Source organism: Drosophila miranda, chromosome 2, assembly GCF_003369915.1.
Source record: "Drosophila miranda strain MSH22 chromosome 2, D.miranda_PacBio2.1, whole genome shotgun sequence".
In the NCBI taxonomy this organism is placed as follows: domain Eukaryota; kingdom Metazoa; phylum Arthropoda; class Insecta; order Diptera; family Drosophilidae; genus Drosophila; species Drosophila miranda.
Window position 1 is genome coordinate 11,413,545 of NC_046675.1, and position 25,616 is coordinate 11,439,160.

Here is a 25,616-nt window from a genome sequence, read left to right on the forward strand (position 1 = left end):
CGGCTTTATTGTAAACAATTGCCCGATTTGAGCGATTTAAAAAAAAAACCTCCCAATTAGTGGAAAATATCCACTCAAGACGCCAATTAACCAAACAGACAAATGTGGAATAGCCACATAACAATAAAGAACGAGGAAAACATATTGGAAGAGGCATACACCATCGCCGAAGCCGATGTAAAGGTTTGTTTAGAGTATTATTGTTGACTTCGTTGGGAAGCTAGCTAATATTCGTTTACTTGCAGCCGGATTTAACCAAACAGCCTCGAATTCAACGCTTCGCCATGCCCCTGAAACGCCAATTTCTGCCGTACATGAAGCCAGCGCCACAGAATCGAGAGGAGCTGCTACAGAGCATTACGCATAACCGTGAGCAACTGGCAGCCTTCTTTCAGAATGTGTCGCCAGTGTCGGCATTCTGTCAGCGTCGGCAGACTGATTGTACTGTTGCAGCTGTACCCACATCAATTAGTGAACCCCCTGCGCCCGTGCAGCAACGCAATAGCTACGATTTGTTCTTTGAGAGCGCCTGCATCAGCGTCAAGGGCCTGCCGCCGAAACTGGCAGCCGAGGCCAAGAGTCGTATTTCCCAGATCATCACCGAGTTCGAGATCCGTGCCATTTCCGAAGAGGAAGCCAAAGTCGAGGCACAAACAAGAGCTGCCATCGGGGCCAGAGATCCTAGCCATGCACGTACAGTAGGTGGGGAGTTATCTGTACGTAAACGTTCAGCCATGTTTCACACTTCAGAGTAGGGCTGTTAGTATTTAACACTTGTTTATCCAAATTCAACAACAAATTTAAAATTATATGCCCCCGTGGGCAATCATTTGATCGCGCTTTGGTCTATAATTGCATACAGAAAATACAGAAATTCAAGATGGTCCGAAAGCTGAAAGTGTGCATCATTGGTTCGGAGGGCTGGTAGGTGGACATAGTGTTTCTGGCTAATATCGACTATAGCGCTCCTATTTCAGGGGCTCGGCAATTGCAGCCTCTGTGAGCAAGAATGTTCAGCAGAAAGAGGGCTTCGACAGCCGTGCACACATCTATGTCTATGACGAGCTGGTTCACAACAAGTACCTATCTGAGGTGATTAACAACTGCCACGAGAATATCAAGTATCTGCCTGGCATTAGGCTGCCAAACAATTTGGTGAGAGAGAGAGAGCTACAGCCGCTGCAGCAATCGGCAGGTCAAATTAATAAATTTATTTATTTGCAGATTGCAGTAAATGATATTTTGGCGGCTGCACAGAATGCCGATATCATTATCTTTGCCACACCACAACACTTTGTGAAATCGTATTGCAATATATTGGCCGGCCATGTGAAGAAGACCGCCATTGGCCTGTCCATGGTCAAGGGACTGGCTCACGTTTGGGATGGCGAAATCGATCTGTTCTCGAACGCGATTAGCAAGCATCTGGGCATACCGTGCTACTCGATGATGTCGGCCAAAAGCGCCATAGAAATGGCCCAGGGCAAGCTCTGTGAGATTACCATTGGATGCAACAATGAAGATGATGCGCGGCTCCTGATTAAGGTGCTTCAAACCGAAAACTGCAGGGTGATTACCATCAACGACGTTGATGGCGTGGAATTGTGTGGCACGCTGAAGGACATCATTGCCTTGGGTGCGGGTTTCGTTGATGGCCTGAAATTGGGCGAAAATGCTCGCGTAGCTGCCATCCATCTGGGTATCAAGGAGATGATGCGCTTCACAATGGCCTTCTTCCCTTCCGCCAAAATGTCCACATTCTTTGAGAGCTGCGCTGTGGTGAACTCGGTGGCCTCCACCTATGGTGAGTTACACAGTTACAGAGCCGGAAAGGCCACTAATATTTCCTTGTACGTTTATGTCCTGTAGTCGATAAGAATGTCACCTTTGCCAAAAGTTTTATCACTTCTGGAAAGACAATTCAGGAGATTGAGGCCACTCTCTTAAATGGCCGCAAACTGCTCGGTCCCTTGATTGCCGCCGGGCTGAACGACTTTCTGGAGGAGGAGAACATGCAGGATGAGTAAGTAGCTTCGAATGGCGCCCAATTGAACCACACTTAACCATCACGAACACCCACAGATTTCCCCTTTTTACGGCCATACACCGAATTTGCCAGAACGAGGTGGCCCCGCATACAATTCTGGAAACTCTGCGTACTCACCCCGACTTGAGGTATGCGTACTACCTCATCATAGGTTGACTTGAGGCATGACCATCTTATCCCATATCCCTTGCAGCGACTCATCCTTTTCACAATTCATCTCCGAAGAGAGTAGCATTGATGACGGTTTGGAGAACGTATCGGAAGATCTGGTTGAACCTTTTTCGGCCTTGGAAAAGGCTCTGAATAAGATAGAAAAAAAGAAAAGCTTTCGGGAATTGCCGGAGAACGGCAGCTGGAATCCGGTCTATAATGCAAACAAAGCCAAAAAACACACACTGACAAGTCCCTGGCAAGTAAATGAGAAGGAGGGCCTACAGATAAGTGGTTGGCTGGAGTCCAATGACTCCAGCCAAGCCACCGTTGCCTCCGGGACTCAGGGCTCAGGAGATAACGACAGCATCGTTGGCTCCACGTCGGGGTCCGATGATTGCCGATGTACTGAGAATGCCGATGCTGAAAATGTTCCAGATAAAGTCAAGAAGGACTTGCCTGTTGACAAAACTTGGCTAAGGGATCAGCCACCACCAGTGATAATTGGGAGCGACGGTAAAGGCTCCACCAAACCGCCATACCAGGATTCTAATATGACAAAAGTGGACGCTGTGGACGAAGGGACGTCTTCGCAGAAGACTAAAGAATCCATGGAGAAGCGCTCTAGGCCATTCATCAACACATTCCAGGGCCTGAATATAAAGTCCGTGACAGGTAAACAAAAGGAGTCAGCTTCATCAGGAAAGGGTGAAGTTTTCCCTAATAAACTAACAAAGCCACCGTTGTCCTACACTAAAGACATACGGCGAAAAATCGAAAGCTTCACCTCTCAGAGTAAAGGAGATTTTACGCCGGAGTCCAAGAAGAAATTAAACGACCAAAACACCAACACCGATATTGATAAGGCAACAAAAGGGGAAAATTCGATGATGAAGGAGAAGGATCGTCAACCTAAGCCGGAAAATCAAACGGAAAACGCTAATTTGAAGCAAGCCGAGATATTGGAGCATGACCAGACCAAGAATTCTCCTAAAGTCCCCTCAGAGAAGGAGCCAAAACGTGGGCCTGAACATAAATTTGTTTTTGAAAGTCTGGAGGACAAAGAACGCTTCGAGTCAATAATAAAGCCCAGGACAGAAAGGCTATCCAGAGCAGATGACTCTGAGAACATGAAACAGTATAAGCAGACTTTGACATATATGCTTACCCATAACCCAGTACAGAATCTTGAGGTTTCCGCAGTAGATAACCAGCTGGAAAAGGCAAATGTGATTAAAATGTCAGATTCCACAGGGAACAAGGAGGTACCCATGAAACATAAGCCTTACAGCCTGACAGAAGAATCATTTAGGAAGTGGAAGCAAGTGGAAGCGGAAGAAAGACCACCGAAACACTTACAGGCTGAGGATAATATTTATCTAAGTGTTGAAGAGATGGTCAGACGTGAAATGGAGCTTGAAAAGGCAAAGGACAAGGCGGTACCCAGGGAAAATAATCAAGACAGCCTGGCAGAAGAAAAATTTGAAAAGTGGAAGGAGGTGGAAGCGGAAGCGGAAGAAACAGAACCGAAACACTCACAGATTGAAGAGAATATGTTTCTTAGTGCTGAAGAGATCATCAGAACTGAATTGGAGCACCATCGAAAGCAGGAACTCGAGACTGCAGAAGAGAAGGAAATTAACAGGGTTCTGCTGAACGACGTAGAAGAAGGCAAACCGGAAATGATCACTGAAGATGAAGAAATGCTTAAGGAGCTGGACAAGAGGCAGGTGCTGGCAGAAGAGCGGGAGAACGATGTTCAGAGGCAAGCAAAGAGTGGCGCGAAGAAGCCACACCAGAGCCTCGATGAGGCCAATTATCGTTTCTTTAGCAACGAAAAGAAGGATGGCCAGTGGAATACTCCGACTCCAGGCAGCACGGGCGATCACGAATGGGACTGGCTGCAAAACAAAGAAAATCCAGAAACCGAAAACAAGAAGAATGGGCGTTTTTTGGAGTATGACGTGAACAAGAAGAATGCCCAAAGGAAGCTCGAGAAGCTCAATAACCTGCTGCAAGAAGTGTTCCACAAACAGCAGCAAGAGGCAGATGCTAGGCTCGAGGCTTCTGGAAATTCTGTCGAGAACTACGAATCCGGCGAGACTGCCCAGAAGAAACGCGATGCTCAACAGCCACAGACGCCGGTGCCAAAGCCGGGGCCAGTCCCGGCGAAGGCTCCTCCATCGAAGCGACAGAAGATTCCGGAAGGCTCGCCCCAGTTTCAGGGTACGCCACGTACGATTCCACCTCCATCGCCGCAGACACTGCCACTGACTCCACAGGAGCAGCAGCCACTGCGCAAGGACTACCCCATTCAGTTCGAGGCTGGTGAGGAGCAAGCATCGTCACATCAAGCTGATGACAGTTCGAAGGCCCCACCAACAACCAGAGAAGCATCCAATCCGCCATCACCAAGCGATCAGCAAGTCACAAAAAAGATGGAGGCTCCAATAATTGAAGTGAGAAAACACATGCCGCATTTCCTGAAGAGAGACACACCGAAACCACCCCCCAAAAAGGTAAATAGTCCACCAAATGTAGTGAAAAAGTACGAGCCTCCACCAAACATGAGGAAAGCGAAGCCACAGTCGGATCAGGGTCAACGGGAGAACCCTTATGAAGTGGTGGAAGATCCAAGGTCCACAACCGAAGAGCGAAAACCTCTTCCTAAGGACAACCCGCCATCGACAGCCAACACGGAGAAACCTGATGGCCAGGAAACCCAGAAGGAGTCCCAGCCACTGAAGGCAGATGAAGTGACCGAGAAGCTGAGAAGCTTGCTGCGCAAGGATCAGGACAAGAAAGTAGGCTACAAGGGTAAGAATCCCTTCATCAAGGAGCCAGACCTGCAGTCCAAGCCACCGATGGATACCAGTCTCGAGCACGACCTTGCGAGGTGGAGGTCTGACGGGAGTCAGTCGCGTCGCAAGGTGGTGGTCAAGCCGCCCTTCAATCCCCCATTCAATCCTCGTGTCCGCAAACCGGGTCCACCCTTCGACGGTCGAGATCGAGAATACCACACCGTGCCAGCGAACTATCGTTTTGTGCCTCGTATGACCTGGCCCTTGGCGGGGCTGAAGTCGAAGGAGACCCAGACCACGCTCAGAACTGGCAACCAGGCTAATCATTTGGCCATTATGGTCCGCGGCCCCCGACAGATGCAGCTCATATCGCCCCCGACACTAGAGGTGCCATTGGGGCTGTTCCCTCGCTACCCATCATTTAACAAGCTCCTCTGCGCCGTCCAGCTTGGATTACTGGCCTCTTTCCTGGCTCGCTATAGAAAAGCCAATAGGTAGACGAGATCCGAACTGAAGCCAGCGAACTCTTACCAAACAAAGTTGAAACTTATATACAATTATCTTTAATTATTTAACCATTATATCCAGATCCACTGATCTGCTGGCCGCCGATGGAAGACCTGTCGCGTCTCCTGCGACTGTAGTGGCCGGAAGTTGTTGAGCAATGGTCGGCCTTGGCTGTTCCGCAGTTGCCAGAACTTTGGCAGATCCTGGTGGGAGATTGGCAGGACCTCGGCAAACACGTGCCACAGCACAGAGGGCGAACACGGTGGCGTTGTCAGCGACCCCTTGTAGCAGTAAAAGTTCCCCCGATCCAGATTGCTCAAGAGCGATCCGAGTGTGATCAGAACTGGAGGTACATAGGTGCTGTTGAAGTCTCCCAGGTGCAGCAGCGAGCCGAAGATCTCAGTGAGTCCTGGCTGGTAGAAGGAGGGTCCTGTCTGCAGGTAGATGATTTGGTATCAGTTTTCGAGCCTCTCGAGAGCTACCCGATCCTCACTCACCCGAACCACCTTGAAGAGCACTGCCAGCACTGCCAGGCCGTCGGTGTTGTTTCGTGCCTCCTCAGTGGTGCTGTACTTGGTGTTGCGATGCACAATATGCATTTCCAGATCGTAGCGCCGGCCATTGAGCAAATGCTCTGAGCCCTTGCTCTGCTGTGAGCCCCAGTGGAAGTGCACCTCCCTGGCCTCGTAAAAGTCCTGCAGCAGGCCGCCAGTCACAGAGGGACGCTCCCCAAAGACCGTGGGAGGAATGGCAAAATTAACTAAAATACAATTTTCGAGTGCTTTTTAGGGATAAAAATGCTTCTTGCCTGTATGTCCTGAGTTTTGTATTCTCAAGAGATCTTGGAACAGCTCGTCGTAGCCAGCGAATTGCAAGGGAGGCAGGCCAATGGGTATCACCTTGTGTCTACTGATGGCAATCGGTGACTGCTCTGCCCCGCCACAAAGGGGAAACGTTTCATGCCATTTGGTGGAATCAACGTAGCTGAATTTTCGCTCTACAGTACCAAAATCTAAAAGGAAAATACTCTCTTAGTTGAATTGTAATCAATCCCATTTTACAAAAACAATTTTCATTAAGATCTCTATATTTATTGTCTTTGTAATGGTCACCGTAATCTGCTAGTGTTTCCACTATTTGGGTAATCTTTCCTTTGGCAATAGGCTTGGTCACTTTGTAAACGATTAGGAAGTTTCACTCCGCGATTTCCTCACCGAGGTATTCGGATTTCCAACCATTTCGTAGAGTCTCTGATTTACCTCTAAGTGGGGCTTAATTGCTTTATTTCGGGGGCAGATCATGGATATTCCTTTTCGTTTCTTTACATTGTTCGGCGGCAGGTTTTATAACAATGAAAAGCCATCATTCACCATCTACCATCTGTGGGCTCGACTACGACTGCGACATCTACTCCGCCTCCCCAATTGACGCGCTCATTGGCTTTCATGGGGCATTTGTGCATGCAAATTTAATTATTGTTATTATTTACAAGCCACTGGATTGTTTGCCATCCATTAGACGATGCCAGTTATATTTGCTTTGAGTGTGACACACGGGGGTTCAGCTCACTTTGGCCTGGAGATGGCTCATAAATTCCTCTCCCAGACCAAACCAGACCAGACCCTCTGCGGAGCTACGCAATCACAATCACATAGGCCTAAAAATGGGGGGATAGACAGTGGACATGTCTCTTATGCTCCAGCGCCCACCACGGGTAGGGGAGATGGTGGGTAGATCGGCTTCGATCGGTGTCTGGCGTCTCAATATCAAGGAGATCCACTTTAGAAACGGCAATCTTTTGAAGATATATATTCTTTGGTTGCGCTTGGTTGATTTGCAGATACATCCGTAATGATTTTTCAGTTTCCAATGCATCAATACTCACTTGTTGCAAACGGCAGCAGAAACAAAAGTCGCTGATAGAAGTCATCAAAAGCAGGAAAATGCATTTTCCACCCACCTACAAAAGGCACACACTACACAACCGAAAGATACAAGATGAAAGACACGATCCGTACCACACCAAAGAGATCCACGCACGTTTCTCTGCAGACTGAGCCGTGGCCAGAGTTGGCCAAAACCTTTATATTGGCGGCCAAAAGGGCCTCCACCGAGAGCAGCATTGTCAAACGCTCGACGGAGCAGCAGTAGCAGCTCTCGAGGAGATGGTTATCTGGTCTCGACTGGCAAATACCTCTGGTAGTCAGTGCCGTAACCTAAGCACTTTGTTCAACTGAAATAATGAGAGAGCTAGGTAGGAATACAGCAGATGGAATCAATATTATAATCAAACTTTATGCTTGTTCGATTATGAAAATAAAAGGATACAAATATAATTATTATACTGTATATCAATGGGAATGCAAATTTCGTTTATGACGATTTTTAAAGAAAGCGAAAGGTAAAAAGTAGTTCTGGAGATTATGGGACATGGAAATACCAAATAATACTTGGCTTGCATAATTCATATATTATCTGGATATTGGACATTTTCAATTATTCAGAAACCATAAAGAAAATTATTTAACATATTCCATTATGCACATGGAATGTTTCCGATTTCTATGACTATCTTGAGTTCTGCTTTAAGTTTGAAAGTTGAAAAATCAACTTTGGAGGCAGAAGGACTGAGTAGATTAATTCTGCTCTTAGCTGGTTTAATTGTGAAGTTGTATACTAGTATGTACGAGTATATGTATAGTGCAAAAGAATGACATAACTTTCGGAACATGAGCGTATTGCCAGCAGCTTTCAGGTGCATTTATTTTAATTATTTCGCGGGCAGGCTAATTGATCTCCAGGGTTTTTGTTATAAAAAGCTGCTCTGCCTGAAAGAGCCTCTTTCCATAGCCATAACTTGAGCAGCAAGAACCCTTTCGCAGTGCGGAGTAATCGTGTATTTTGAAAGTTGATAGGTTTATCATTTTATAAAATATTCGAAAACTATGTTGTGCTGTACCACTTTTCCATTAATATATTTACATAAGTGTATACCTTCATCAACGAAATTATTCAAATTTTTCGGTAATGAAACTTTACATCTCTTGAGGATCTTGAGAATAAATAAATGTATGTACATATGTTCTTCCAAAGATGCTGAGTGTGTATAAATTGGTTGGACGTTTACGGATAATATGCTAAAAAATAAGACTTTATTGGATCCCCCTGAATTTTTTCTGAATGTTTCGCTACTTTTTATGTTGAAAGAGCTTTCGAATTCTTCCAGGTATTCTTATCAAACAGATCTAGGGTTAGTTTATTTCCATCTACGTAGTACTGGCAAATCCTTTCAATGAAAGTTTTCTAAATTTGGTATGAATGTAGATAACTTCGACCTTCCCATAACGGAGGCATTCTTTCATTTGTCTGCAACATGAGCCCTTTATTCAATATTCTTTATTATTTAGTGTAAAACTGCAGTTGTTATTGATTTTTCCAATCGCAGCTGATCGAAAAGCGCCAACAGTAAAGCAAAACCAACAACAAGAGCAGAAGCAGTGCATTAGCTCTGCAGCAGAGAGCATCAGCTGTCGACAGACTGCAAGAGCGTGTGAGAGTTCCGAAGCGTCACAACGACGCGTGGTCCAACCCATCGAAAGCAGTGATAAAATTGTTTGCCAATACGAATTTTTGCTTAGTACAAAGCGCCGGCAGCAGAAGCATCCGCAGCAGCCATTGGGAACTAAATCTGTAGCCAGCAGGAAAGCTGAACAGGAGCGGCGGAACTATGGCTATCCGCAAGTTCTTGCGAAGCAAACTGTAACGTATATAACGAAACCTTAACAAAAACTACTTCAAATTAGTAACAATAAAACAACAACAAACAACAAAGCAAGCAACAAAAGAATAAATATGCGTTACAAGCGTAAGTGTTGGGCGGATCAGCGATAGAAGAGATGAATGGTATTCCAGCCACCGCTTTTGGTATTGGTTTTCATTCATAATTCAACTCCAACAATCTGATCTGACTTCTCAGGGTTAAGATTACTATAGCGTCTAGAATGTTCTTTTTTGTTCGTAGTTGTTCTATTTATATTTCTATAATCTATTTCGATTGTTCTCTTTTTGTTATATCACACTGAAATAGTCACTCTGTTCATTGTTTTTAAAAACGTTGTACCTTTTGTATCAACAAGAACATGTAGGTATTGCTTAAATTGTATAAAAGCTGTTCAGTTCGGTAAAGTGATCCTAAGAAAAAAGGCTTTGACTGCAAATAAGTTTGTGGAAATGGAAACGAAAACAAAAAAAGTGAATTGAATCAAGGTCAAATCAAAGGCAGTTGCTGGAGTACCATTAATGGGCTAAGAATTAGGCGCGAGCACGATTAAACCTATTTATTCGAATGCGAATATGGAATGCAGGAAAACAGTGCTGGAGAGGAGAATGAGCCGAGCAAAACAAAAGAAGATGAACGAAACAAGCCATGAGGGAGGGAAGGGCAAAAGGTGTATACAATGGTGTGTGTGCGTGTGTGTGTGCGTGTGTCTGTGTGTGTTTGTGTGTGTGCTGCTGTCTGGACATCAGATAATGCGAATTATATTCTGTTTTGTCTCGTCATGTTCTCGGAGCGCGCGTTTTTCTCTCGCTTCTTGTTTGTATCTTTCAGATACTATCGTTCGTACACTAGCCGAAAATATGTGAGGAATGCGCGTCTTGTTGTCTTGTCGTCGTCGTCGGGGTTTCTGAGCCGCGTGAGTGTGAGTCCAGACCAGCTCAGCCCCGCCATCGGCATCGGAAGCGAAACAATCGCATAGACAGCGCTGAGGTGAACACACACATTCAAATTAACCAGCGCGACTTAGCTACCGTTATCTCCAGTTATGAGGTAGATTAGGATTCCCCGTGTTCCCACACTCATCGCCTAATCTGTTGGGATCCATTATCAAACAGCCTTATAATGGATATACTTAGCAGTAGTAGCAAAACAGAGCTAGCGATAAATCTGCCAAACACCAGAAGCACTTCGCGAGTAGAAACAAAACTCTAAAGATTATTCAGCTATACTCGTATACTCGTATAATATCGGGCTTATTCAAGCAGTTAACTTCACCATTATCTTAATTGCAGCTCCCAGTTCAAGATGAAGACGAATCGTCTAGTGTTGCTGCGACACGGTGAGAGCGAGTTCAATCTGGAGAACAAATTCTGCGGCTGGCACGATGCGCCACTCACTGAAAACGGTAATTGAATTCAGATTCGAATAAACCGATCTGATCTATAATACTAATGGAGATCCATCATAATTACTCCGAGCCAGGTGAACGTGAGGCCTGCATGGTGGCCAGTCCAGCGCTCCACCAGTCGAAACTGGATTTCGATGTGGTCTACACTTCGGTGTTGGATCGCTCCAAAAAGTCCGCCGAGCTGATATTGAGCAATATGAATCGCGCCTATGTGCCGACGAAGGCCGACTGGCGTCTGTGCGAGCGGCACTATGGGAATTTGACGGGGTTCAGGAAGCGCGAGATCGCGAATATCTATGGCGAGGATCAGGTGCAGGCCTGGCGACGCGGCTACGACGACGTCCCACCGGAAATTAATACGGAAAATCGGTACTACTACGTGATACGCAACAATCCCATTTTCGACGATGTGCCGGCGGGTCAGTTCCCGATGACAGAGTCCCTGGGAATGTGTGTGGATCGCGTAGAACCAGTCTGGAAGGAGATAAAGCAACAGGTACTCAACGGCACTAGAGTCTTAATCTGTGTTCATGGAACGGTGACACGGGCCCTAGTCAAGCACATTGAAGGTGAGTACTTCCGGTTTGTGTCCAAATCTTTACAATCATCATCCCTTCATTGCCCACAGGTGTCTCCAAAGAGGCCATCCAGAAAGTTAACATTCCCAACAGCATTCCCCGGGTATACGAGTTCAATATGAAGACTGGGGAGCTGGTTGGCGGCCCCATAAACCTCGGTGACCCGGAGTATATCAAGAAAAAGACCGCCCAAGTGGCAGCTATCGGTGATTAAGTTATGCGAAACTTTCATATAAGCCGCGAATCATTGTTAAACTACACAGAAGATATCCATCTCTGGGTTAAAGTTCTTGCAGCTAGGGTAATTCGACTGTATATGTATACATACACGATATTTAAACTATAAGTTATACCTGTACACACTATATTTTCGACCAAAAATATACAATTAAAAAATATAAAAAAGTTGCGCAAGACTAAAAGGGACTTAGCCTTACACTAAGATACTAGGTTTAGACATTAGGGATCTAAGGATATAATACCCTTGAGGAGGGTATTATAAAAGTGTATCTTGGGATAAATATTTGTGATTAGGCGAAGGATTCAGACAACTTTATCATATAGCAGGAACTGAAACGGAAAGACAAAAAGTTCTTCTGAATATATAAATGTATTGGTCGTTAATGGATGGAATCGTTTCGATTGAAAATATGAAAGTCAGATATACTTTCACAATTTTTCAGGATATATAAGCTACTCTTTAGATATTCCAATTTTCCATCTGCGTTCCATCTGCGTTTAATCTGAAAATATTCTACATTTTCTTATTAAAAAACATTTCTTAAGACTAAATTTTTTATGTGTGTATTTCTCACAATTTTTCCTTGCAAATGTGATGTCATCTTACGATCTAATAAATGCATTCTGTAATACTTTCTGTTGGTGCCACAGCCTGGGGCAGACTGTGCGCTGCACTCAGTAGTAGCTCTGATCGTTGTAGAGCGGACTTAGGTTGTTGGGCAGGATGTAGATGTCCTCGGGACGGCCGTTGAACACGAACGGACGCTTCAGCGAGGTCAGCTTGGAGTCGTGCTGCGGGACTGGCAGGGAGGCGAGTCCGAATCCCTGCTGGGAGGGACCGTAGCCGGCGGTCGGCGAGGACATGGGCCGGAAGGGATTGCTGGGCGTGGGCGGCCGCAGACCGTAGCCGGGTGACAACTGGCTCAGGTCGCTGGGCGATCCATTCACCTGGTAGATCCCGCTGGGCTTGCCGTTGGCCAGGAAATTGACGGGCAGATTGAACACGGATCCGAAGGTGGAGAACGAGGGCATCGGCTGGTAGGTGAGCAGCGGGGAGAAGCCGCTGCCAAAGGGACTCGGTGGCATGTTCGGGACGAACATGTACGGCGTGGGCGGCAGGCGGACGTAGTAGATGGGCGAGTTTCGGGCCGGGGACGGTGAATGAGGTGCAGCCGGACGACGTCCGCCAGCGGCACGCGACATAACCACATCCTCGAGGTCGTTGGTGGCCCCAGGGAAGGCGGGATAGAACATGTCGGGGGCTATGTAGAGCGGGAATGGGATGAGCACGGGCTGGGCGTAGCCAATGAAGGGCATCATCTTGGGCACGCTCTCATAAGGATTCGCCATTCCCTGTGCTCCAGCATAGGCGCTCCATGGGTAGTTGGAGGAGGCTGGCAGCCGGGACTCCTGTTTGCCCTCCTGCAGCATCTGGTACGGATCGTGGTCCTCCTCCTCGTCGCTCTTCAGCTCCTGCGACTCGGCAAGCGCGTCCTGGACATACTGCTGTGTGTGGACCTGCTGCTGTGGCAGCTGCTGCTGCTGCAGTTGCAGCTGTGCTGGCTGCGCCACCTGCCCCTGCTTCTGTTGGCTCTGCTTCTTCACCAGCTGGGCGAGATTGGCTGCCGCGGACAGCGGCATCATCTGTTCCAGCAGCAGCAGGCTGAGGAGGATGCCCCAAATGTGGTTGCCCATTGCTGATGGTAGCTGTAAAACGATCATGGGGATTGGTGGTTGAGTGAACCGCTGATCTTCCGCTGACCCACAGACCACCCGATCTCATTTCGAGGCAATTTGCATGCCTCGGGGCATTTTATTTTCGCACACTCCAATTGCGCAACGAGCGCCAGTGGATTTTCATTTTTCCCCTCCTCGACAAGTGCAAACAACGGCGAAATATGGCCAGAACATTAGATTAGCTTGAGAGCTTGTTTTGACTCGCTGTGGCGCTAATGGAAATGCGAGAGCTTCACACCCCAAAGGAGGAGATACATATGGTATGAATGTAAAAGATAGTACAAACTTGAGAACAAGCAAAGTTTCTGGTTGCAAAATTTATCCGATCTTTATGAGGTCTTAGACTGTGCATAGGACTGTGCTAATATGGAACTCTCAAAGCTCTGATGCTAATACAAATGACAGACAGTGGGTAAGAATTATATCTCGAATCGGAACTGTTTCCTTCCGTCAGTTAATTAAAAACTCCTTTGGCGTTGTGATAGAAGCTATAGTCTCCGAGATTTGGAGGATTTATAAAAAATCAGTTGATCGTAAATTTGCAAACGTTTGTTTCTTCGGTTTTCTTTGTTCTCTTTGGAGTTTACTCCTTCTGGCCCTCTTTTTGGATCACTCTTGACACTTGCAACTTTCTTCACATTTACTCAGTTCTCACCAATTAGTACGGAGATCTTCGGTTGGTTAACAGGATCAAGATCAGACGTTCAGTCCTGTGCGATGATGGGCAACGAAACTTTGGTCCAAACTGCACAGCAGGCCCGTTCAACTGAAAATGAGTTTGATCGCGGCCAGAATTCGCGCTTTATATGGGGATCAGGCCCATTCTGCTCGTTCTCAGTCGCTGTCTGCGTCGCGTTGCGGCTGCGGCTGCGGCTGCGCAGAAGTCAAAGCCGCCGGTGCTGAGGGAGCTGGCTGACGCGCCATTGAAGCATTTGCGGCTCAAACCAGAGACGGTTTTGTTTGCATTTGCAAAGCTGTTCCCAACGCCTTTTTCCTTATGATTTGGTGGCTCTGTGGCAAGTGATAAATCGGCTAATTGCTAGCGGCTTAAACGCCAGCTTAATTAGCTTCAAATGTGAATGGCCCGGGACCCGGTTGCCCAGTCATCCCGTCCAGCCTACCCAAGCCAAAAGAAGCCAAGCCAGCGGCAAGTGGCAATATCACATTTTAAGCATGCACATGCAATTGTTGCAAAGGGCAAAAAATGGCAGAAAAAGTAATCGCGAGCAATGTTAATTACCATGGAAGCAACATGTGTACGATTATCTAAGGTCTGGGCCATAACAAGCGCCCTCTGCGGAACGCCCGCGATTATGCATTTTAATTTTTATGACAGAGCAGTAGGAACAATCCAGAGTTGGAGTTGGAGATGGGGATGGGGATGGAGCGCGGCTCATTAGCCAATGATATCCGCCTGGCATTCCGCTCAAGCACCTGCTCCTGCTAAAGATCTCTTCCCAGTGGCATAATTGGGCATAATTGTGCGATTGCAGGAACATGCATATTTACTATAGTGTGCATCTTTATTGTCCGCACAACGATTAAGTAATGCCAGTCATAGAATAGTTGCAGCCAGCACCCAGTACCAGCTCCCTCAGCAGAGGATGCCACATCACATCACATCACATCACCTCCCATCACATCCCATCACTCTTCTCTTCTCTTTCTGCCAGAGATGCATAATTACGTTGATATTCCAGATGAGCAGATAAACCATCTTGGAGCCGCTGCCGCCACTGCCACTGCCACCACTGCCACCGCCGCCGCTGCTGCTGGCAGGCATTATTAATACATATTCTAATATGAATAATTTGTTTATTTGTCAAAGCCAGCGGCATTGGCGCCGGCGCTGGCGTTGAGATTAGAGCAATAATAAATTACGCAGCTAATTAAGCGGCGGCTGCCACTGCAGTCACTGCAGCCACTGCAGCCACTGATGCCACTGCAGTACTAGACACAGCCAACCACGCAGATGCAAAAGATACAGATACATGCCGCAGATTGCAGCAAGCAACGAACAGCAGCGACGACAATAATGAACGGTTCGTGTTGTTCGTACATATATGTATGTATGTTGCAGCACTCGTCTGTACGTACGAGTTTTCGTATACTCGTATGCAGAGGTATTAAAGCCAAACAAAACCAAGCCCAAGTCGGTTCGGTTCTGTTCGGTCCAGGCCGGCCTGGCCAAGAAGCCAACAAGCCAACGTAATTAGCCTTGGAATGTCCTTGTGCACGTGACTAGCCCCGGACTGGAGCCAGCCTCTGTCTTGGTGTGGGGCTAAATATAAAACGCGCGTGCCTTTGGATCATCAAAACCTGGGCCACTTTCCTAACGAACCCGAAGACGACACACGTTAGGTGACAATGCTGGTGTTTGGCATCGCGGCATCTCGGTATCCGTATAGGCATTCGGAACGTAAACAACTGAAAGCTATCTGGGCGACAAGGGTTCATTAACACCAACCGACAGCTGGGACACAAGAATGGTCTAAGACCATCAGATCTGTTTCCTATAGCTGCGAATATTTAAAATGCAGAAGCTCTCATATTAAATCATCAGAAGCACCATCATCAGCAGCACCAGAACCAGCACCAGCACCACCGCCACTTGGCCCCCGACACACTTGCTCGAGCATGGCTCATCTAAAGTAAACCACTTTTGTTTTTTACACCAAACTTTGTACAGAGAAGAGAAAAAAAAAGGGAGAGAGATATAAAAAGAAATCCACGACAGAAGATCAACAGAGAACTGGGTCAGAGGCGGCACGATCGCCAGCACAGAATCCGAGAATTATTGAAAACCCCTTCGAACATCGCCCTCCAGAGAATGGCTGAGCAAACAAATTACTCTACGAATAACATAACTGATGGAGTGCGAGGAGCGCTCAAAGGTGGCTTGGACAGGAAAATACCCTATAGGCTTTGAATTCAAGTTATTCAAGATAATTGACCGACCGACGGTCCATGTTTGTCTACCTTTTTGCCTCCAGTTTCCCAATTAAAATGATGATCTAAGTCGGACTTTGAGATGGATCTAAGATTAAGATGGAATCTACCGTATTTTTGTAACATTACTATTCGAATTATGATACCCCTAAATTTTTAACCCATTCAAAATTTACATATAGAACATCTTAGGATCTTAAGCTTCACTTAAGCTGTGGTCCCCCCACACGAGCCACTACTTGGCTACTTTCTTTAACCGCAAAAAGACAAACACTTTGCCGAAAGCTTATTCGCTTTATTTGCAAATATTTTTCCCCTTTTCATTGACACAGTTCTTAAACAAACAATTAAAGAATTGGTAAATAAATATCTAGAGAAAAGACTTCCGGATTTGCGCATTATTATATGTAATTGCAAATATATTGTATTGTGTATATTGTTACCCTTTTTGGAAGTGTATTATCTGTAAATACTTCAATAGTTGCTAATCAGTTTCTCTATATGGATGGGTTCTTAGATAAGAACTAAAAAATGTATTATTGGAAATTGGGTCTTGAGCAGAGCTTCTCACAAGAGACGAGGTGGCCGAGAGGTTAAGGCGTTGGACTGCTAATCCAATGTGCTCTGCACGCGTGGGTTCGAATCCCATCCTCGTCGAGTTGCAATTTTTGCAAGTAAGTTTGTTCCGATAAATGTTGTTCTTTTTTGTACACAGGAACCTATGTATTAAATAAGTGTATTATCTTGTTGGGAGATCAAATAACTGATTTAAAGCACATTTTCCTTATCATATTAAATTAAATCAGGGATACTTTTTTGCACTATTATCAATGTCGATTAAAAAAAAAGGACTCTCCCGACGAGGATGGGATTCGAACCCACGCGTGCAGAGCACATTGGATTAGCAGTCCAACGCCTTAACCTCTCGGCCACCTCGTCATATAGGATGTACCTTTTTTGGATCATTTTTTGAAAGAACGAATATACGTAATCGAGTCATAAAATGACCTTGAGTGGTAATTATTGAATTATGAAAAGCCAAAAAGCACTCCATCTAATTTCCAGCTTACAGCAATAAAACCAAACTTGAAAACTTTTGTAATATATAAATAATATTAACTAAAAAATGAAAATAACTGCAAAAAGTTTTTTCGACGAGGATGGGATTCGAACCCACGCGTGCAGAGCACATTGGATTAGCAGTCCAACGCCTTAACCACTCGGCCACCTCGTCCCTTGCCCAGGTTAAGTCCAACTGTCAACTTGTCAAGCGAGCAGTGGACATGCACATTATTATCGATAGCAAGCAGTGCGTGCAGACAGAATCTTGCGGATGTGGCAAACAGTTCTTTAAATTATGAGTTATTTCATAGCTAAGTATATAATTAAATGTGTGTCCAATATCAATTAGTTATTATTCATATCATAAAAGTCTTGTGGTAGCCAAGAATTTCAGTTTTCTCAACTATTGTGTTGCTATTATTCCTATTCGTAATGCAGATAATAACTATGTTGGCGGGGAGTGGTTGCTTTGGTGGCAAAGCGGTGCACCAAACGAGCATCTGTCTGCCAAGGCCGCATATGACGAGGTGGCCGAGAGGTTAAGGCGTTGGACTGCTAATCCAATGTGCTCTGCACGCGTGGGTTCGAATCCCATCCTCGTCGGGAAACTTTTTGATGCCATCTTTTTCTTTCGTTTTTATTATGTGAAACTATAATTAAATAACAGTGAGATATGCTACTGGTGAGTAAAAATAAAACATGTTCCGGCTGAAGCAATGTGAACCATTAAAACAGCGACACTGCAACGTGGCGTGGGGATCGCCCTGGAAGGCGAGATGGTTATCTTATTTCAATTGAAATTAAAGTTTTACGGCCCCGACAGCAGATGAGAGACAATAATGGCCAGTCAGCAGTATAAACGGAATGGAAATAGATACATTGATAACAGCTTAAGTGTCGCTCCGACCGATCGTGGCAATGGATGATCTCTGGGATGGGATGTGGAGGATAGGATGTTGTGTGAGGTCTCGCTTCCACCAGATGAATTCTCCAGAACTTAAGTTTATTGACATTGAGCTTGGAAAGGGACGGCGACCGAACGCCCGGACGCCCGCCCGCCCAATGTGTGTCTTCAGAGCCATTAAGACATTGCCTCCTCTGCCTTGTGCTTCTCAAGGTCGCGCGAGATGGGATCAGAAATAATGGAAATAAAATTCGCGCAAAATCTGGGCGCCGTTTAGGCCAGAAAAAACAAACAATGCCCATTCGAAAAATTAAATTCCAATTGAAATAATAGTTGGCTTTTGCCCGTTTCTGTTGCGGGCCGAAACAATAAAAGCCAGCGGAGCAATTAAATCCATTTCCAATGATTTCTTTCTCGTCCGCTCGCCGGCTAATTAATGCACTTAGTACAATTATTGTTAAATAAGTATGCGATCCAGTAGAGTACCCGAACAGTCAGAGATCTGGGGATATTGTTGTGTTTTCCGTTTGGTTGATGTTTCGTTAGCTTTTCCTTTTTACTGGCCAACTGGTTTCCAATTAATAAAACTTATTTCTCGATCATTAATCGCGAGCCGAACAGGCGAAAATGACGGCCAAAGAATTTTCGTGCCACCATTTGACGGGAGACGTGCTGAAATCTTCCTGCCACTGGAAAAGGCCATAAAGCTACCATGCCATCATTAACGATCTATCCGTTCAACTATCGTTTGCTCTAATTGTCAGGCACTTGGAAAGTTTTTGAGTGTGTGTGTGTGTTTTTTTTTTTCGTTTATAGCGGGGATAAATCATCGGCCAATTGAGATATAGACCGCGGCGAATCGTTAGCTCGAAGCTGGGGGTGGCGGGAGGTGGGCAGGAATCAGCAGGAACAGCGAAATATTTTGCCTGTACCTTGGGAAAAATCTGGGGATTCCCCCATACACACTATTTCTTCGAACCACTTGAGGCTTTCGTTGTGACTCAATAGGTAGCCAACAGTCTTGACTCCAATTTCGGCTTCAGTTCATAGCCAATCGCCCCCATTCATCGCAGGCCAAGCTCCAGTGCCTGCCATCAAAACGCCCATTTCGAGCTGCCCCTTTACCCCCTTGGCACTTTCACAAAATCCACCGAAGAATCCGCCAAACGCTTTCGGGAACGGATGAGCAAATATTGAATTTTGTGGCTGACAACAATCAGTGGTACTCGGTATCGTAGCTGGAGAGCTGTTGCTGGTTGCTGGTTGCTGGCAGCAGTAGCGGTGTTTTCCTTTCGTTACACTTTTCCTTTTCTGCGATCTACAAATATTTGACTTTCGATGAAAGTCAGTGCAAACGTGCAGGCAGCAGCCTGACCCCAATCCAGGGGCTTACTCAGAAATGCCACAATTGCTGCAGCCACAGCAATGCCATCAGTGCACGGACATATCCACATCCAGATGGTTGGCATTGCATCATAAAGCTGCGACGACCACAACTTCATTCCAAATGCATTCCTCGAGGCCGAGAGGAGGCATGGGACCGATCTGCTGGATCAAACACCCCACAAATGACAAAAGCAAATGCTAAAATAAGACCAAACAAAGGCGCAAAGTGCCCCAACCTGAAGCCACTGAGTCAGTTAGCGAGAAGGGGGGCTACCGAGTTTAATGAACCTGCGAATTTATCGGCAATAAAAGATTTGCTATAATTGGGCAATATATAATCGTTGGGACTTAAGCCAGTCGGTCGCCGGTCACCGGTTGCCGGTCGCCGGTCTGGTCGCATGCCGCATGCCGCATTTGCCGGCGGCTTATCTGACTTATCGGACTGTGGGTGTTCCCGCCATTCATCTAAATGGATCTGAGAGATCTCCTGCGCCCTGTCTCCCTATCGGGGAGCCTCTAAGCCGCTAATTAAAACGTTGGCCATGTAAATGAAGCCTCCGACAGACGGCGAACCCGCTCGAAAATGCTTAAAAATTCAGTAGCCAAACACGCAAGCGCCACCAGCAACGAGTGTGTTGTGTGTAGTGTGTGTCTGTCATGTCATTCATGCCAAAGAGTCGGGGACTGGAACGGAGACTCTGCCCAGACGTGGGCCTAGCTGATGACTTTGCCTGAGGTTGGTGTCGGAGTTGGGCTTGTGCTTGTGCTTGGTGGGGTTATGGGGGGAGGAGGGCAGAGACAGCTGTCTCGTTTGCGGTGGCCCCGTGCTTCGGCCATCTATCTATATTGCTTCCGTCAGCATTAAACATATTAGTCTTAATAATTCCAAAGCTCGGTTCACACAAGGCTCGGAAAAAATGATACACAGATGCAGATACTTGGCGTTTACAGCTTGTTCGTGATTTGTGTTGTCTAATCGTTAACAATTATGCTGGATATGTGGCTGGAGATGTGGCTGGAGATGCGGCTGGAGATGCGGCTGGAGATGCGGCTGGAGATGCGGCTGCAGATGGGGCTATGTTCCTCCAGCAGATGCGTGCAGTTAGTTGTCTCACTCCCATTTCTGTGAGAACGTGTATCTGGCAGATATCTGTGGCCATCGGTAGCCGCCATTTGGCACATGCGAGAGCTTACGCACTTCAACACACACTTCAGAGTGGGGTGGGGCAGAATAATTGCCAGAAGAGGGTTGGAGGGGAGGGAGCTGCCAAGGCTAATTAATATTTAAAAGTGTTTGGATCCATCAGCAGTGGAGGGCATGGAGAACGTACCTAAACGCACAATTTGCTTTATTTGGACAAGTCGATTACTATTTGCGGTTATGTCATTTTGTTTTGTTTTCTCCGCTCTTAAATTAGATGGTTTCTGTGGTCCGAAGCTGGGTGAAAGATGCCCCGGACATGGGAAAGTTGGTTGGTTTCGAGGGGAAATGCTTTTATATAAGCTCTCTTTGGCAGTGGAAGTTGCTTTTACTTGTTTTAATTAGCCGAAAAGGCACATAAAACCTTGGGGAAGTGATATAATTAACACTAATTTTGCTTGAATTTCGCTATAAATTATGAAAAATTTGACTGATTTACTGCTTGGACAACTGACTCAATGGGTCAAACAGAATGGGTCGGTCGAAAAGGAATTTCTCTCACAAAGAACACCCTTTCCCATTTAGCCAACACTTCTCAATCAGCGTCAACACATCACGCAAAAGTGTTTAGAAAATGCCAGAGATTTCAGTCTCTCGGCCTTTGGCCAATTAAATTATGATGGATGCAAAGACTTTACCCCCGAAGCGCCACACGCACAGAACCCACAGAGACGGAGGAGGAGACGGCACCTGGTGGACGTGGCTTGCGCTGGCCTGTCAATGGGCAAGACCAAGTGTGGGAATGACATAGTCGACCATGCCATTACCCGGTATGTGGTAGGAACAGCTATCATTCAGAGGGAAGATACAGCCATCGTAATACTGGCATCGTCATCATTTTTAATCCTCAAATATGAGCCCCATATCTTAGAGCAGGCACCACAGATATGTATCTCTTACTTTGACCAGGAGAAAGGGAGCTAAAACCACCCAGAAGACAACATAGCCTTGTGCTTGTTATGCGAGGAATACGGGTAGGTTGAGAGAGCAAACTGCGAAAAGAAATGAAGCCTCAACCGAGGCTTCGTGTTACCTTCAACGGCCTTTGTTGTCGTAGGTTCATTTGTAACTAATTTGTTCACAATATTGGAAAGAAAAAGAAGATGGAATCCAGAGCAGAGACCCCAGACCCCAGACCCCAGACCCCAGACCGGAGACCCTCTGCAGAAGAAGCTACTCCACTCGTAACACTGTTGCTCGAGGTGTAATTCAATCAAAAGCTGACTGACTGGACTGGTCAAGTGGTATTGGGTTTCCTGCTGCGTACAGCTCTGACACTTTCCTGTCGTGATATGCAAATGCCGTCGCAGAGCGAGGGATGTGATGAATCAATTTTCTCCCCTGTTAAATTTGTCAAGCAAATAGCAAAGAAACAGAAACGTCTGAAAACCCACAAAGTGCAATCGCAAACTGTAACAGTAAGTGGACAAACAATAAACTGGCTAATTTATGGGCCGCTCTTCGACTAAAGATCTTGGAACGTCTCTTACCCAGAAGAACTTCCTCAGATCACCCATCGAAGATCTCGGCCCCGCTTATCCACAGAACACTATGCCCCCCTCATCTCCTGAAGATCAGTCCTCCCATCCACTAAAGATCATTTGCCAGGGTCTGTCTGGTAGCCAACTAGTTAGAGTTAGACACGGACAGCGGCATTGGTATCGCCATCGGTTTGGACCTCACACACAACAATAAAAGTTGAGCCCGGCCCGACTCACACTTCCAGTTGCTGTCGCTGCTTATGACGTCGCCCCACAACGACGACGACGGCGGCGACAGAAGCAGCAGCAGCAACGACGTCGGCCGACTGATTTTTGATTTAAGAAGAAAAAAAAAACAAATTACAAACAGTCCGCAGACTCATTTATTTGCCGCACTTCGAGGCGTTCACAACGTTCAAAAAGCTGCGCGCGCAACACGAAACCAAACCGATCGACTGTGTCGGCAAAGCAGTGCGAGGAAGCGGTTCAAAATTGAATTTAAATTCAAATTTAAATCGAGACTAAACACGGGAAAAACTATAAATTAATTGCTTCAAGTGATATTAACAACTAAATAAATATAGAAAAACGTGACAGAACGTGCGCATACAAAAAATTCCATAATTTATGGCAGAAAAGAAGCCAAACCAGACAAACAATCATCTCTCGTAGAAGGAAGGACACTTGGGCAATAAATTAATCGCCGCCTTACAGTCAATATAAATAAAGAAAATACGTAATCAACTGCATCAGAAACTACTCAGCAAGTACAACCGGCAGCTGCAGTCAGAGCCATTTAAAGTGAGTTTTCAGATGCAAAAAATCTCGTATGCCCAAAGAGGATAGGATGGATGGGATGGATGGAGTGGAGGGTTTATTCATTTGCATTTGACAGCTGGCAGCAGTCCATTAAATTAATACGCTTTTAATTGCTGGACGTCCGCATCGACATCTCGAGTTCGTTGCCAAAGTCTTTCGTCTTTCACTCCCCGAAGGGAGAGGGAGAAGAGCCAGGTGACATGATTAATCATGATGAGACCACATAATGGCATAGGCACAAAATAAATATGACCTTGCAAAGATTGTTCACAAGTGTTGATATAGGCAAAAACCCCACAAAGATTTCGATAATTGGAGTCTGTGTGTGGACAAATCAAGATTTTTCGCCAGACAGAAGCGATCAACAGCTCGTGTGAACCACAGGCCATTAGGGATCAGAGATCTCACCGAAATAATTTAATTGTAATAACATTTTTCCACTAATCTCTGTGTGTGTGTGTGTGTGTGTGTGTGTGGTCCCATGCGCTCTTTGTTCTGTTATCGTTCCACCGATCATATATCATGTGGGGCCTCATAATCCCAGATTCCTAGACTTTCTGCAATTTATCTGGTTGGCGAAAAACGCTTCAGGCCACAGACAGATTTAGACAAATGTCTAAGACGAAGAGGGGCGATTCTAGAAAATATTTGCATATCGCTTTGTAGACCGGGAAGGGGGCGCGCCTAAACGTTTACGCCCCGAAAATCGTGTTTTCCCGCCGCTTGTTCTCGGACTTCGATCGGCCACCGCCGACAGCTTGTTGTCTGCTCAATTTTGGATTTTTTTTTTGATCTCTCGGGTTGATCAATCTATTTTTTCTATCTTTTTAAAGGCTCATCATTAATCACTGAAGCGTTGAAATCTGCTCCGCCAGATGGCGCTCGACGCGCTCATTAGCGTAATTGCTCAGTCGGCGTCGCAGTGGCCGTCGCTGCTGGCGTCGCTCTTAGAGGCTTTGATTAGCGTGCATTAAATGCTTTCATTTAAATCAAATCGAAACGAAAATTACCCACCTGAGAGCAGTAGTAGTAGTAGCCCCTGTATGTGTGCGCGTATCTGTGGGGAACGTGAGAAACTTTACAATGTAAAGGCGAAAGATTTTGCGCTTTGATGCGCCCAGACAATTTATTTATTATTCAATTATTCGGCTTTGGCATGTGACTTGCAGAAATCGCTCTTTGATTATTATTCGAATTCGGGTGTTGGCTTTTGGTTTTGAGTTTGATTTTGGTTTTGATTTCGGACTCCATCCATATCCATCCCATCCATCAAATGCTGGAACAATTGGGGAGCACTTCGCGCGTGTGGGTCGAACACTTTCCATTGTCTTTTAACTTGACACTCTCTGGCTTATCTTTGCAGCATGTCGCCCCTGTTGATACACTTGGTGGCACTGTTGGCGCTGGCCTGTGTTGGCCAGGCCTTTCCCTACTCCTACCACATGAGAGCCCCGTCGCTGCTGCCGCAGTTGTCGATGTCGAGTGGCCTGGAGGGTGGAGCCGCCGCCGCCGCCGGCGCCCCGCTGGCCAACAGAATTGTCGTGCAGTCACCCTCGCTGGATAACGTGTATATGGATTATCTGGTCACCTCGAAGCCACTGAACCTGCGGAAGTACAACAAGAACGGCAGTAAGACGAAAAAAACGAAAAAGGATTCGAAAATCTATTATATACCCGTACCCCCACTGCCCTTCCGTCATATACCCGGCATCGGTCTGGACTATCAGCCCATGAAAATCAATCCCATCATTCTGGAGAAGGAGACGCCGCTAACACAGACGGAGGTGCCGCAGCAGAGCACCACAGTGCGTCCATTAGCGCCGAAGCCAGAGCCAAAGCCCGGCAAACCCTCAATGAATCCCAATAATCTGGGCTACCTCTATCCCAGCAAACTGTTGCGGGTGCAGCATCACAAGGATTACTACTTCAATGGACGTCCCCATCGGCTGCAAGTGGCCCACGCCGATGCCAAGTCCGCCCTGACTGCCCTCAATCTTAAGTCTAAGTTCTACTACAATAAAAACATTATTTATTAATAAATTTAGTTAGCAAAAAATTACAAAATGTTGGGCTTTATTCATTTGAGGTAACCGAATATCTTAAGAAGCTTTGGCAAAACCTTTTAAGTGGATCATATTTCCCATAAGCACTGGAAATATTGCCGAATTTGGGTCACAATCGAACGAATGGGGAGAAAGAAAGCTCTGGCTAAGCGGGGCCTCCATTAATTTTGATGATATCTGTATAGATCATGATATAATAGCTAACCATCATTATTAGCCCGGCTTCCGCATCAGCATCTCGGCGCCAGTAGCATCGACATCATCATCAAATCGTCTTCACGTGTGGCCTGGCCAGCCAATCCATTTAGTAAAAGTAATTACTGTCACCGTTGTCTCTTCAAATTCCGAATGTTCAGTCAATGTTATGCAACAAATAAATATACACGAAGGCTTCGAATAAACTTGCAGATTATCTTTGAAAACTTTGTATTACTGATGGTATTGTTTTCAAAAGTTAGTCAAATTTTGTTGGATTAAGTATAAAGCAACCACAACCTTGCCTGTA

The 25,616-nt window shown here is 46.0% G+C and overlaps 6 protein-coding genes and 4 non-coding genes across 15 annotated transcripts; 6 read left to right on the forward strand and 4 right to left on the reverse strand.

The window, feature by feature from the left end:
- The first annotated feature begins 3 nt into the window (after positions 1-3).
- On the forward strand, positions 4-776 carry LOC108155205 (protein suppressor of variegation 3-7). The gene is made up of 2 exons (XM_017285883.2): positions 4-183; positions 246-776. The coding sequence occupies exons 1-2, from the start codon at positions 103-105 to the stop codon at positions 753-755; spliced, it is 591 nt and encodes a 196-aa protein (XP_017141372.1). The 5' UTR covers positions 4-102; the 3' UTR covers positions 756-776.
- LOC108155196 (titin) lies at positions 764-5,550 on the forward strand. Its single transcript, XM_017285868.2, has 6 exons — positions 764-924; positions 978-1,155; positions 1,225-1,804; positions 1,870-2,023; positions 2,083-2,175; positions 2,241-5,550. The coding sequence occupies exons 1-6, from the start codon at positions 881-883 to the stop codon at positions 5,494-5,496; spliced, it is 4,305 nt and encodes a 1,434-aa protein (XP_017141357.1). The 5' UTR covers positions 764-880; the 3' UTR covers positions 5,497-5,550.
- LOC108155206 (carbonic anhydrase 15) lies at positions 5,546-7,647 on the reverse strand. Its single transcript, XM_033390022.1, has 5 exons — positions 7,524-7,647; positions 7,391-7,465; positions 6,314-6,517; positions 6,003-6,265; positions 5,546-5,939 (listed from the first exon to the last, which is right to left on the reverse strand). The coding sequence occupies exons 2-5, from the start codon at positions 7,452-7,454 to the stop codon at positions 5,577-5,579; spliced, it is 894 nt and encodes a 297-aa protein (XP_033245913.1). The 5' UTR covers positions 7,455-7,465; positions 7,524-7,647; the 3' UTR covers positions 5,546-5,576.
- Positions 7,648-8,806: 1,159 nt separating this feature from the next.
- Positions 8,807-11,665, forward strand: LOC108155203 (phosphoglycerate mutase 2). Of its 6 annotated transcripts, none has more exons than XM_017285879.2 (4): positions 8,807-9,264; positions 10,576-10,688; positions 10,766-11,260; positions 11,320-11,665. In XM_017285879.2, exons 1-4 carry the CDS (start codon positions 9,233-9,235, stop codon positions 11,481-11,483), a joined length of 804 nt encoding a protein of 267 aa, XP_017141368.1. In that variant the 5' UTR covers positions 8,807-9,232; the 3' UTR covers positions 11,484-11,665. The 6 variants fall into 6 exon arrangements, with proteins under 6 accessions (XP_017141368.1, XP_033245537.1, XP_017141366.1 ...); XM_033389646.1 differs by lacking the exon at positions 8,807-9,264 and adding an exon at positions 9,562-9,646; XM_017285877.2 differs by lacking the exon at positions 8,807-9,264 and adding an exon at positions 9,740-9,965.
- Positions 11,666-11,734: 69 nt separating this feature from the next.
- LOC108155202 lies at positions 11,735-14,007 on the reverse strand. Its single transcript, XM_017285876.2, has 2 exons — positions 13,902-14,007; positions 11,735-13,216 (listed from the first exon to the last, which is right to left on the reverse strand). The coding sequence occupies exon 2, from the start codon at positions 13,202-13,204 to the stop codon at positions 12,185-12,187; it is 1,020 nt and encodes a 339-aa protein (XP_017141365.1). The 5' UTR covers positions 13,205-13,216; positions 13,902-14,007; the 3' UTR covers positions 11,735-12,184.
- A 2,763-nt stretch (positions 14,008-16,770) lies between these two features.
- Positions 16,771-16,852, forward strand: Trnas-gcu. The gene has a single exon. It is a non-coding gene; the product is annotated as a tRNA-Ser (tRNA).
- A 200-nt stretch (positions 16,853-17,052) lies between these two features.
- On the reverse strand, positions 17,053-17,134 carry Trnas-gcu. The gene has a single exon. It is a non-coding gene; the product is annotated as a tRNA-Ser (tRNA).
- A 213-nt stretch (positions 17,135-17,347) lies between these two features.
- Trnas-gcu lies at positions 17,348-17,429 on the reverse strand. Its single transcript has one exon. It is a non-coding gene; the product is annotated as a tRNA-Ser (tRNA).
- Positions 17,430-17,778: 349 nt separating this feature from the next.
- Trnas-gcu lies at positions 17,779-17,860 on the forward strand. Its single transcript has one exon. It is a non-coding gene; the product is annotated as a tRNA-Ser (tRNA).
- A 4,733-nt stretch (positions 17,861-22,593) lies between these two features.
- On the forward strand, positions 22,594-25,106 carry LOC108154299. The gene is made up of 2 exons (XM_017284552.2): positions 22,594-23,030; positions 24,412-25,106. The coding sequence occupies exon 2, from the start codon at positions 24,413-24,415 to the stop codon at positions 25,082-25,084; it is 672 nt and encodes a 223-aa protein (XP_017140041.1). The 5' UTR covers positions 22,594-23,030; position 24,412; the 3' UTR covers positions 25,085-25,106.
- Positions 25,107-25,616: the final 510 nt, after the last annotated feature.

Excerpts from the sequence above, each read along its gene's own strand:
- LOC108155205 (XM_017285883.2), top strand. The coding sequence starts at position 103 with ATGTGGAATAGCCACATAACAATAAAGAACGAGGAAAACATATTGGAA. Across the intron at positions 184-245 it reads TCGCCGAAGCCGATGTAAAG|CCGGATTTAACCAAACAGCC; the intron begins GTTTGTTTAGAG and ends GTTTACTTGCAG.
- LOC108155196 (XM_017285868.2), top strand. The coding sequence starts at position 881 with ATGGTCCGAAAGCTGAAAGTGTGCATCATTGGTTCGGAGGGCTG. Across the intron at positions 925-977 it reads ATCATTGGTTCGGAGGGCTG|GGGCTCGGCAATTGCAGCCT; the intron begins GTAGGTGGACAT and ends CTCCTATTTCAG. Across the intron at positions 1,156-1,224 it reads TTAGGCTGCCAAACAATTTG|ATTGCAGTAAATGATATTTT; the intron begins GTGAGAGAGAGA and ends ATTTATTTGCAG.
- LOC108155206 (XM_033390022.1), bottom strand. The coding sequence starts at position 7,454 with ATGCATTTTCCTGCTTTTGATGACTTCTATCAGCGACTTTTGTTTCTG. Across the intron at positions 6,266-6,313 it reads ACAAAACTCAGGACATACAG|TTAATTTTGCCATTCCTCCC; the intron begins GCAAGAAGCATT and ends ATTGTATTTTAG. Across the intron at positions 5,940-6,002 it reads TGCTCTTCAAGGTGGTTCGG|ACAGGACCCTCCTTCTACCA; the intron begins GTGAGTGAGGAT and ends ATCTACCTGCAG.
- LOC108155203 (XM_017285877.2), top strand. The coding sequence starts at position 9,859 with ATGGAATGCAGGAAAACAGTGCTGGAGAGGAGAATGAGCCGAGCAAAA. Across the intron at positions 10,689-10,765 it reads TGCGCCACTCACTGAAAACG|GTGAACGTGAGGCCTGCATG; the intron begins GTAATTGAATTC and ends ACTCCGAGCCAG. Across the intron at positions 11,261-11,319 it reads CCTAGTCAAGCACATTGAAG|GTGTCTCCAAAGAGGCCATC; the intron begins GTGAGTACTTCC and ends CATTGCCCACAG.
- LOC108155202 (XM_017285876.2), bottom strand. The coding sequence starts at position 13,204 with ATGGGCAACCACATTTGGGGCATCCTCCTCAGCCTGCTGCTGCTGGAA.
- LOC108154299 (XM_017284552.2), top strand. The coding sequence starts at position 24,413 with ATGTCGCCCCTGTTGATACACTTGGTGGCACTGTTGGCGCTGGCCTGT.